At 37.7% G+C, this 12,855-nt stretch overlaps 1 protein-coding gene across 1 annotated transcript in view; it reads right to left on the reverse strand.

The window, feature by feature from the left end:
• Positions 1 to 12,855, reverse strand: part of HECTD2 (HECT domain containing E3 ubiquitin protein ligase 2) — a gene marked incomplete at its 3' end in the record, with an annotated part of 21,481 nt that overhangs the window by 8,488 nt on the left and 138 nt on the right. The window contains exons 2-7 of the mRNA XM_008943338.1: positions 12,278 to 12,407; positions 5,986 to 6,124; positions 3,599 to 3,701; positions 2,397 to 2,486; positions 1,741 to 1,805; positions 644 to 689 (exon numbers count right to left, since the gene is read on the reverse strand). Of these exons, the coding sequence (XP_008941586.1) occupies positions 644 to 689; positions 1,741 to 1,805; positions 2,397 to 2,486; positions 3,599 to 3,701; positions 5,986 to 6,124; positions 12,278 to 12,407 (573 nt within the window). The remainder of the gene's footprint in view (positions 1 to 643; positions 690 to 1,740; positions 1,806 to 2,396; positions 2,487 to 3,598; positions 3,702 to 5,985; positions 6,125 to 12,277; positions 12,408 to 12,855) is intronic.

Consider the following 12,855-nt stretch of genomic DNA (forward strand, 5'->3'; position numbering starts at 1 on the left):
TTCTTTAGAACTCACAGCTAGTATACCACCTCAGGGAAGAAGACTATTGTCTCAAAAAATTAAATTAACTGTCTGATCTTCACAAAAAACAGCAGAAGCCTCTCCTTGTGTGGAGAGGTTTTATCTACATTGGCAAAATTTAAAGGGAAAGTCTGCTACAAATGTAAATCAACTATGGTAGCAGACGGAGAAGGTTAAAGCAGATAGAAATCAGACAACGTATCCAGTCACACTGGAGATCAACTGCTGGATAAAGTTACAGCATAATAAAAATGTGCATATACTGAAACTTTCTGGAAACATCAGTTACAGCATGCCAATAAAGCAAATCAGGAATAAGGAAGGAATAACAACAAATAACCTGCTAAAACATTTGCTTTTTCAACCCACAAAATGATTAGAAACAATGACATGTCTATTACTTCATTATTTTGATCTATGCAACCTTTCCCCATCAACTATCTTCCATTAAGCTCCCATGCCCATCACGCATACCCTACAATACCTCAATATTTTAATAGGTTCTTGTAACAGGAAAATAAATGTAGAGTATCTCAGCTACACAAAGTATCTTGTTTGCATAGTATACTGGTTTATAGATTATAAATTCAGCAGACATATTTAAATAGACTATTTTTCTTACCTGTAAAAGTATACAATATGCTCTAAGATCATCTTTTGTTCGTGGCCTATGAATGAATGAAATAATAAGCAGAATCATATGTACACAACATATACACACATTAAGAGTCATGAAATCATACACCCTATGATTTAACTTGGCTTTGCCAATCCACGTAGAATACCATATTTAAGGATCTCCACTGCTTTCAGAAACTGAAAAGGACACAAAGATTCTGACTACTCTCTAAGAGCAGTAGGCTATTTTAGCACCTGTCTTTTGTGGCATAACACACAAAAGAAGGCAAAAAAAAAAAAAAAGTCTGAATTGAAGAGTAAGAGGTGTTCCAAAGAGGGAAGTTCCTGCAGTTGTCTATCTTGAGTGATACCACAAAAGAATTTATTTGCACCATCTTTGCCATTTCCTGCCACAATTCTTTATGCACTTCTACCACAGCAGCCTCTGTACTTCTTGCTGTTTATCTGCTTCAAGGCTTTTATGTAACCACAAATACACATGCAGCAACAGCACAGAGCAGGTTGTATAAGGTGGAGAAGCGAAGAGCCGAGGGCTGGCTCACAGGTGAGTTACAACAACGTGCTGTCGCTCCCCATATCCTTCTGTGAATCAAACTGTGCATTCCCACTTCTGCTACTTCCTGCTAAGCTGTCATCGCCAACCCTGCTGCCTTTGGGCTCTCCCCTTCTGCATCCTGCACTGCTCTTTCTGTGCTGCTGCCACACAGCAACGGTGCTGTGAAGCGAACTCTGGACCAAGGAATTATCTGGGTTAAAACCATCTAGTTGCTGTTGTGGGGTGGGTGCAGAGAACGTGTTTTACTCTCAGATAAATTCCTTAATTCATCTCACAGTTTGGATGCCCAGAAGATTGCCCTGGCAACAAGCAGCTGAGAATTTTGTGTGGAAATGTATGGCTGGGTCTGGGTCTGCCTCTCAGAGGTTCAATATATCTTAGCAGGTTTGCCTGCCAAAAGGAGACAAATACTTATGAGTCAAACAAATTGTAGCAGAACATTTTCTTTCTTTGGCTGAAAAGACAAAATGTGTATCAGTTGTAAGCGTTGGCACAGCGCTAATGCAAACATTTGTTATAATTACCCTTTCCATTCTTGTAGGAGACCATTAATTATTCCTTTTAGGACTGATTTCTGAACATCTTGAGGCTGTGGAAAAAAAGAGAGAAAAAATTATATCTGATGTAATTATACATACACATATGCAAGATCCTGTAGGAACAAGCAAGTTTGTTTGCTTGTGATTCAAGCCAGCTAAGAAATCTATGTTCTGATGCTAAGCTCCTAAGTATCTTTCCTCACAGACTGTTAGCTGAGGCCTGGAGTTATGACAATGGTGCCTTTTCATGCTTTAAACAATTTAAAACCTGTAAATATATTTTTCTATGTTACTCCTGTCCTTTGTTTACTAGGCACAGTACATGCTTTTTCTACCCCCACCCTTACATTTTCTGTATTTCCCACCATGCGCTGTCCCATCATATAACACAAGCAGTCTTTGAGATCTACCACAGTATTAAGTAAGCACTACCAGGAGAAAAAATTTCCTCCTCTTACTAAAGCAGTTTTCATGATTCTATGGCAATCCTCCTGGGGTCATTTGAAGTATGTTTTGAGAGATTCTTCAGAAATTGTGCCTATCTGAGAAAACTTTTAGGTATAAATTACTTCTTAGCCTATTTCTTTGATGAAATAATTGTTACAATGTTTTAAGACATGAAGTCCTTTCCTTCTACTTACAGTATTTAGTAAGGCATCATAGACAACATTCACAAATTTTGCATTGATTCCAGAGTCCTCTGTGGTATTAAATGAAGAACTGGTATCTTTCTGTAAGTTAGATAATACACGAATCATTTTGGTTTTGAAATGTTTTAAATATTTTAGTTATATTTGTAAAATAAAAGTTTAACAGCAAGTTTAAATAAAACACACAGATATAACTATTTATTCTCCTTATTAAAACATAAGAATCTAAGTTGCTTTTATTAATATGTGAAAGATGAAGCTAAACAATAGTGATCTTACACACTGGCAATATTCGTGTAACTCTGTTACTTTGCCATTCTATTTGAAAAATGTAAGAGGGTTTCAAATTAGGAATTGCATCAGATTTTCATCCTTCATCTTAGCTGTTGATCCATCATCATATACAAGCAACAAAATCATAAAGTACTCAATATTTGTTGAGTTAAAGTCACAAGATATTTTGTCTAGGTTCAGGCCCTACTGTCCATAGTAAATATCAGCACATTTTACTCTGTTAGAGTCAGGAAGTACAAATTTAGCATGAATCCAAGAAATTTTCACACTTGAATATGATTTTTCCCAAGGAAAGATGAGTATACCACCATGGCACAAGAACAGCTCTACTACTTCAGCCCATATCACACGTGGGGTTTCTTAAGGGCCATGGAATTTCTGCTTCCGTATTTCCCTGAGGCTCTGTATTAGCTGCATTAGTTTGCATGTTTTTAAACTGTAGTTGGTGTACAAAGCATCTAACACAGTCATAGCCATGAGGGTAGCAAGACTCTGGAATAGATTGCCCAGAGAGGTTGATGCCACCTCCCTGAAGGTGTTCAAGCCGAGGCTGGATGAGGCCTTGAGCAACCTAGTCTAGCTGAGAGGCGTCCCTGCCCATGGCAGGGAGGTTGGGTCCCTTCCAACCTAAACCATTCTATGATTCTATGATAGTGCCACAAAACAAACTACATACTGGAATTTTAAAGCTCCACATACACATGAAATACAGTTGCTTAAACTGGAACCAAAAAATCAATGCAATAACAGGTTGTCTACCAAAGGCAGACAAGATCATGACAAAATTATCTTAGAGGCCTTGAGTAATTAGCTGAAAGCCTTTAACAGATGTTTTTGTTGAACACTTTGAAGATAAAAAGTGTTATAAGTACTAAATAGTATCACAAACTATTTTCTACCTTAAATGCAGCATTTATCTCCAGGAAAGAATCAAATGTCGTAGAATAAAAGTCATGTACAGCTTTCCAATCTCCTGATGACTTAGCCTTTTCTACATCATCCCTAGAAAGAATATATTAAAAAAATGGTAATATAAGGGTTCAGTCTTCCCATTCACTTAGACTTTAGGCTGCACTGTAACTCTAAGCTTTCTTCACTGAACACACTTAGAAGACAGACAAGTATAATATCAGTGTCTTTCTAAGATCTTCCTTTTCATTTTAAGATCATGGCATTACAAGAGAACAAAAGCATAGTTTGTGTTTGATACACCTGAGCAATGTCTCTTATTCAAAATGTTAATTCATGGTGTCACAGTTCAGAATGTTAAGACAAATAATTACCAGAATAGAATTATACTGAAGATACACCAGCATGATAAAATTCTGAGACTAATTTATTTAGGTACACAGGCTCCTAAACGATTCAAATTCATTATAATTTGTACAAAATTTTACTTCTCTTCAAATTTTCCAACTAAAACTTCATCTTTGTATGTGACTGTACACCTTCCTTAAGGGGACAACAAAATCTATGGATTTACTCTTAAAGTCCTTTTAAATGTCGGACCTTAAATTAAGTATCTGTACATGAAAAGTTGCATAATATCATACCTTTAAAAAAACAACCAGCCAACAAAGCTTAACCAACCTTTGAAACAGAATTTTAGCTATCTACAATGCTGGTGATACAAATCCCAGTTTGCTCCCTTCCAGATAATTTCTTTATACTAGGTATTTAAATCATAAGGGGGACATACCAAAAATGCTAATGGCTTCATAACACTTTACTTGAAAGAATAACATTTTTGATAATTACATAATTAGGCAGCAGTCAATAGATACAAAAATCTGAATATGCCAAAAATTTCTGCTATTCAGATCACCTGAATACCCAAACAACGGATCACCTCTTGTCAAACTCTCTTTTATAGCCATTTCTTTTTCCACCAAATACACACACTGACTAATCAAAAAGCATTCCTTTTCCTCACTGAATGCAGAAAACTTCAAGCATGGAAAAGAGCAATGTAGAGTGTATGCTCATAAGCCTCTTGCAGCAACTGTATTTTTTTTTCCATCTTTTGAAAAACAGAAGAATCAGGCTTCTTCCTAGGAATACATCTCCCCATTTCCTAGGAACATATCTACACTAAAGAAACAACCTGCCAATATATTCCTGTATTGCAGGCAGAATCCCCACCTGTAGACACACCTTATGCCATTAGCTTGTCAACAAAGTTATGCCACTTCCTCAAATGACAATGTCAACACCACCGTTTTGGGAGCGTAGCTATCTATGTTAAGTAGATAAAAAATGTTCTCTATTGACTTGTGACTTCAGTGAACCAACTAAATCTAGCAACGCTTTTTGGTGTAGACCTAACATGTGGGAAACAGGCTATACTAGATAAAACCAGATCAGGTGGTTTCCCTGAGGACTTCTGCTAGTCTAGCGAAGCCAATCAAGCATTGTGTGCCAAGTATTATAACACTGCTGGAAAAAATCTAATGCAGATACAGTTTGCATTAAGGATCTGTACTGATCTGGAAAATCAAAAGTGGAACACAAGACACTATTTCACATCAGTTCTACTTCTAGCTAAATCTGTGTTACAGGTTAGCAGCATAAATACTCTCTGCACAGACTCTTTAAATCACAAAACTGTTTTTACTTAGGCAAACTTAAAGCATTGTGCCTCTCAGAGGAACAAAAGAACAGCTTAACACTGCTTAAAATTGCAGTCACATAAGCAGCAAGGATACATGAAAAAAGAAACAAGTTTAGTCATAAAACTAATATTGAAAGCAAACTCTCTTCAACATAATGCATGAAGAAGGGCCATCTGCACTTTTAGCCAGTTAGAAATTAAGCAGCCTACACGTCCACTACACGTCCTCAAATATGATGTTATTCAATTAAGCGTCTCACGAGCAGTGTTTCACATGACACTGAGAATGCCCACTATCTCAATGGACAGGACACATCATAATTGGCAGTACAAATTAAGACTGAAAGAGATTTTCCAGCCTACAATAAGCCACACACAGTGTTTTGCAAAATTAAACCTTCACTAAATGTCAGAAAGTGAATTTCTAACTATAAAGTACAAGCTCTGCCGTTTCTTGAACGGAACAACACTTCAAGCTAGAGAAAGAGTTTTGCTAATTTTTCACAGTAATAGAGTTATCAATCCCAGATTAACTACTTGTCAAACCAGACTAACTACCTGTCAGTCTTACTGAACTGTTTCCTCATTTGTGATTAAAAAAACTCAATATGAATTAGGACAAAACTAAGAAAGTCCAAAAGAAAGTACACTTTTAGAGAGACCAGTGTAACTTACTGAAAATCTTCCACAGTTTTGGTTCGGATGGGAAGGGAAGGTTCAGGAGGCATTGGTGTTTTCAGTTCTTGGGGTAGGGTATCTACAGAGATACGCTGCTTTTGTCGTACATCGAGGCAAATAGGTGGCAGATCTCTCACTTATTAAAAAAAAGAACAATAAATACAATGCAATCACACACATAAACATTTAACTAGTAAAATACACATATATAGAAACTAGGAAAAAAAAGAAAAACTCACACTGGTTGATTCTGTATCTTTAAACCCCTACTCTTCCAAGTACTTTTCTTACCATGAGCTCATCTTAGACATGATGGAAACTTTGACTAATTGAAGGGAAATAAAACCCTAGAAAAAAAACTGCGTCCTGCCTTTGTAACTACATCTTTGTGAACAAAGTGCTCCCTCCTGGCAATGGAGTGAGGAAATTGGCCAGTCTGTCTCCTATCTAAGGCCTTCTGAAAGAATGGAGTCTCTATGATTTTATAAACAAGCTCCTGGACTAAGTTGCAACGCCTATTACAATAATAAAAACAGAAAACCAAGCTAGATTTTCGCAACTGAATTGCTGACAAGCTGCTGGAAAAGAAAAAAAACCACCAACCACAACCTGGTAACCTGTGTTCCAATTCATTATTAGGGAAAATACCAACATTTTGTATTTACATAAGACATGCTGGCATTACATCGGTAACACACACTAGTATACATACAGCAGCATTCACATCACACAAGAAAATCCCAAGTTCATATAGTTTCATTTTTAGAAAAGCGTGCTACAGAATTTTCATTAGACCTATTTGCAGCTGCAAATGCTCAACCTTCTGGCCATTAAGCCATGTGCCTTCTAAAGTCATATGTCTAAAAAAGTGCCTGTTCTGAACATCACATCCACCTGAACCTATGAGGAACTCATGCTTAGCAAGTTAGAACACAATTAAAAACAAAAACCAAAACCAAGCCAAAGGATGTCACATCATTACAGAGTTACCCGGAATGATCCTGTTACATCAGCTGTTTGAAAGCCATGTCAAGCAGTCCGTGACTGGTAACTATTAGACATGAAGAGTAGTGTTGTCCATTACTGTATTTACAATAGATATTGTAAATATTCTAATACACACAAACTGTATCACTGCTGTTCCCCACACCAAAGAAAAACCTCAGGCAAACCTATTTTGAAGTCAAACTATTTACTGACAAGTAAATAAAAGGACAAGTCTTCAGTCTTTTTTTCTAGATAGATGGATAATTTCAGCTAGATCAATGATCATCTATAGCCTCTTAAAAGAATCTCTGACAAATTAAAAGGCAAATGCAAATTTTCTGTCTTGCAGAGAATTACTGGTGAAACAGCAGCATCTTTAAACATTTCTTCTCAGTTTGGCTCCCTATTCTAAGTGCAAATAGAAGTGATTGAACAAGATCTCTCTATTCTACTTCTTACTTCCTATTTGGTGTGAGAACATTGTATTGGGTTCATGTGGCAAGGTTTTGGCAGCAGGGTGGCTGCAGGGGTGGCCTCCATGACAAGAGAGATGAGACTACTTCTATATCAGACACAGCCAGCTCCAGAACAGGCCCACCACTGGCGGCGCTGGTAGTGCCTCTGTGGTCGTTTGTCAAAGAAAGGGTAAAAAACACCACACAGCAGGTGGGAGGAGGGGGAAGAGAACGGGAGAGGGGCCCAGGCACTGGAGTAGAGATTCCCCTACAGCCCACGGAGAAAATCATGGTGAAGAAGGCCGTACCCCTGCAGCTCATGGAGGACCACAGTAGAGCAGGGGTCCATCCTGCTGCCCATAGAGAGCCCGTATCCAAAGGGGCTGCTGGCAGAAGCTGTGGCCCATGGGGGACTCACACTGGAGCAGTCTGACCCTAAAGGACTGTACCCTGTGGAAAGGACCCACACTAGAGCAGTTCTTGAGCTTCAACTCATGAGAATGACCCATAATAGAGAAGCTTGTGAAAGACTGTATCCTGTGGGATAGACAACATGCTGGAGCAGGGGAACAGTGTGAAGAGGGAGGAGCAGCAGAGATGAAGCTTTATGAGCTGAATGCAATCCCCAGTCCTCACGCCCTTGCACCACTTTGGGGAAAGGAGGACGAAAAGTGGGGAATAAAGGAGTAAAGTTGAGCCTAGGGAGAAGGGGGTGCAGGGGGAAGGTGTTTTGAATTTTGTTTCTGGTTTAACTGACAATAAATTAATATCCTCAAGTTAGGTCTGTTCTGCTTGCAATGATAAATGGAAAATGAACTCTGTCCTTACCTCAAACCATGAGCTATTTCATCTTATTTTCTCCCTGTGTCCTGCTGAGGAGGGAGAGTGATAGAGCAGCTTGGTGGGCATCTGGCAGCCAGCCAAGGCAAACACACCAAAACCATGAAAAAAACTGTTCCAATGCATTATACACAAGCATCCATTTTACTGACAGTGTCTTCTCAAGTGTCCTTAAAATGCTTTTTTAGGCTGATTTATGCTGCACATTTTTCAAAGCAATTATGTGAATTATGATGTATGTTTGGGGTAGGGGTAAAATACATCACATAAGAGTATCCTCGAAAATCAAATGTATTAGACAATTCATAGAGGATTTGGGTTTAAGAACCCTCAAAGCCTTTTCTAAAAGTAGTTGTTTTTTAAAAATTAATTGAAGATCAAAGTAATATTACTACTCTGCTGACTACTCCATTTACCATGGCAGGGTAACAGATGCTACCAAAATCCCCAAAACCCAAGGGCAGATTTTTTTCACTGGTGCTAATGACAGAGACACTGTCATTGTGACTTAACTCAGCCACCATTCATCAGATGATAACAGATCAGAGCTGCCCTTGATCCTCCAAATATGTCATCGATTCTAGGTATGGAGTCTCACCCACTCTCACAGCCAGAATTTAAGGCTATTTAAAGATAGGAGTAATCATTTAAAAAACAAAGTGGACACACAGCTATTGAATTACTTCAAGACAAGGATGCCAAACAATCTTGCCATGCAAGTGCTCTACTATTGCACATCATTCTCTGAAAGCAGGATGGACTGACTTAAAAGGAACTAAGACTGTCTTATTTTTGTACTCTGAGAAAGACAAATAGTTTTCATTTAGCTCTCATTCTGTCTTCTCCATTTTAAACGGATTAAACATTGAATTATAACTAGTTGAATACATTGCAACGAGGAAAATATTCTCTCCACATCTGTAGAAAAGGCAGCTGCTGACAGAAGCTGTTTCTCATTTCAGTAAATTGAGGCTGCAGGTGCTAAGCTGGTAACTTGCACCCTGTCAGTGATGCAATTTTCTCTGAAATATACACATCTTAAATTAGATACACTAAAACTGAGTTTTAATAGTACGTTAAATAAATTCTGTCAACTTCAGTATGTTTTGCTGTAATTCAAGTTTATTTGTAAATAGATTTATTTGCTTGTCTGACATTCAAAGGTATTAATTAACGTCTGTCACTTGAGTTCCATTGAGAAAAAACTTGAAACTTGACGTATTGAGTTGATAAGCAGCAATAACACAACATTACAAGACAAGAAAAAACAATCATTTCTGGCTGTTTGCCTGGCTACATCAAGTAAAAAGACTGAGCAACACATGACTGCCTAGGGAATTATAAAAAAATTGAGGAAGAAAATCTCATTGATACAAAGCAGAATTGACTAGTACAAGGAAATTTAGGGTGAATGAATCTAGAACAGTAGTTATTTTCATGGTGAGGTACTGGCAGATTGAAATTTTCAAAGTAAAGCAAACAATGCTTGTATTTGTACTATTGCAAAAGAACAAGAACAATCCAGATAATATATAGATTTCATACCAGATCATTGTTGCGTTAGAAGACTTGTTACATAAATTCAATGTATATACACACTCAAATGTGCTATCTCTGTGGCAGCTACACAGCAAACAAACATCCCCCTAGCCTTCATGCTGTATTTACCAGGATTACCTTTGCCACCCTTTTGTTTTCCAATGAAATGACCATTCTTTGAACTCAACCCTAAAGTCTTGTCAGTATATCCACACATATTCACAGAGATAGCACATGTATAGATAAACTTTTTAAAAAAATCCACCAACGAAGCAGCATTTCTGAATTCCAGAATTGCAAAAAAAGCATTTTTAACCGAGAATTTTGTTTCTGTTATTTTTTTCCATAGAATACACACACCTCCCAGAAATACTCTGAGTGCACCTTGGACTACTACTAAAAATAATCTGGTTTTATATCAGCAAGTTACCCTGATCCTGAAACTACCAGAATATCTGCTCAATTTTACACACTGATCTCCATTTCAAGAATATATCTTCGACTCTAATAAATATTGCCACGCATTAGTATGGTGAAAATTAACAACTCGGTACTTATGAAGCAGTAATTACCACCAGGATAGTATCATGTGCAGCAAGAATTGAGGGCATTTCAAAAGAGAGAGGTGTTTAGAGGTCACCATTCTTATCAGGTACAAAAAAAAAAAAAGAGGGTGGGGGCAGATTTCTTCTGTTCAGTAAAATGAATTCTGGATAAGGGTACTGTATTTTTCACATTGCTTGGCCCAATGCTAGATTTAATTTTACTTTGTCCTAAATTCCATTAGGTTGCAGGCTTTCATATCATAAGATTGCATTAGGCAACTATTCAGACACAAGCTGGACAGGAAGTAATTAAGGCTTAAATATTGAAAGACAGTAGCTTGGAGTCTGTGAGTTAATTGCACCCATGTTTCTGTTAAAAAGGCTAGCAGCTGAGTAGTTAATACTGACAAGAGGTCACTGTTAGCTTCTGAGGAAAATAACCTTATCTGAGAAAGGCAAAACATGGGCCTTTCTCTGAGGACTTTCAGACTGTAACAATATTGCAATTATTCACATGCAATTCACAAATTCTTTTCCTTAAAAATACATTGGTGAGAGCAATGGCCTCCTGAAGGTTGTTCTTCCAGCTTTGTTAGCTCAACCTTACAGCACTTTGTAAGAATCAGCAGAGCTCTGACCTGTTTTGCAACATCTTTTTGCTCTACCCCAAGTCCTCAAGAACACCATTTCTACCTTAACTCTGGTGAGCTATGTAGCAGTAGAAGTATTGACTGGCCATCTCAGCCACCTTGGTTTCCACTGTGGAGTGCAAAGTGATTTAAGCAAAGTACAAAATCCTGTTCAGATGTCATTTACACAACTGTCCTTTGTGTTTCTGTGATTGCCCCACCTCCTTTTTTAAGTAGAAAGCACCTCCTTACCCCATAACAAAAATTGCCTTTAAAGAAAAACCAAACAAACAAAGGGGGTGGGGGGAAGTCTTGCTTTGACTTCTACTTTTGCAGTATAGCCAGCAAGGATAAAAAGATTATTTTAGTAACTATCCAATCCTGTGAGGTATAAGCCACCTTTTTCTAGACACCTTTGAAACTGACAATATCTGACCACAGTTTTCTTTCAAACTCACACTACTGATATCTCTCAATGCAGTCTCTTTCTTCCTAGCCTCATATTCATTGAGTGCTACAAAAACTTAGAGAACCACAGAATAGTAAGGCTCAGGGGACCTGTTCAGAGGCAAGATCAGTACAAACCTGACAAATGCTTGCAGAACCTTCTATCAAAAGTCCCAAATTACTGAAATCCCATATCCTAGCCCAATTTTCTAATAAAAATCTCACATCTAACAACAATGTAACCTCATCAGGCTTCAAGATTCTAGCTTACCACACTGAAGACACAGCTCCACTTCCTATCTTTTCATCTATTATTACCTCATAGCACAACAATACCCCTTCTCACCTTTAAAGCTGTTTAGTGCTTACCAATCTTTGCCTGTGAATTTTATTTTGTGTCATCACTGGCCTTCATCTTCACTGCAAAAGAGCAACTCCCAGCAACTGTTTCCCTTAAAAGCCCTATGCTTGTCTCATCCCTGTGATCCTTCAGATGCCCATAGAAAAATCTCCAAAGTTCTTACAAACTTTCAAGAGAAACTGCCATCTGACTGCAGTTAGATAAACAATATCTGCAGGCAGATTACCCAATCTGTAACTTTCTTTAAAACTTATTTCACACTCCAGTTCTATTTTTTTTAACTCATCCAACTTGTCTCTATGACATAACCTCTACAGAGGATGGACTATCATATATATTACTGCCTGTACCATGTGCAGCACAGCACAATTTAATGAAATCCAGATTTCTAGGTTTTTCTGGCACTACCACAATACAAATACGGGCAGAACACTGAGCACCTTCTTAAATTGGTAACCAAGTAACACAGGGCTTTTATTCTCTTACCATTTTTGATGTTGGGTATAACAAGTTGTGTAGGCGAATTTCTGTTTCCGATGCCTTCCTTCTTTTGGTTGATAGTTGTGATGAAATTGCTGAAAGTGGAAAACTGATTTTTGGCTCCTCTCTCCAACCCCTGTAATTAAGATGACAGCATGCTAGAAAGGGCTAATACATTACTGCAAGAGTAATCTTACTCATGAGGTATTACAGAATACCTGAATACCTTTTATCTTGAAATCGAGTGGTAATACCTAAATAAGACATAAACAATTATTCTGCAAGCTTGTTTCTAATTGAATCGGGAGAGATACCATAAAATTCCTTCCCATTACATTAACAACCTAAAGGATGTATTTGCAGGATATGAAAATATTCTTGGGTTACTGTGAGGAAAACACAATACGATTAAAGTGCTTACGACAATATACTAACTTTCTGTATCCTAATTTGTAACTACTTTTATATTCCACACTACATCCAGATCAGTTCAAACATATAAAAATGTCACACATTCCCTTTTCCAAAAAACCCTAATATACTTGAGTAGTTTAGACAAATTTCCCATGATTTGAAATGTAGGG

Source organism: Merops nubicus, unplaced genomic scaffold (assembly GCF_000691845.1).
Source record: "Merops nubicus isolate BGI_N331 unplaced genomic scaffold, ASM69184v1 scaffold4297, whole genome shotgun sequence".
In the NCBI taxonomy this organism is placed as follows: Eukaryota; Metazoa; Chordata; class Aves; order Coraciiformes; family Meropidae; genus Merops; species Merops nubicus.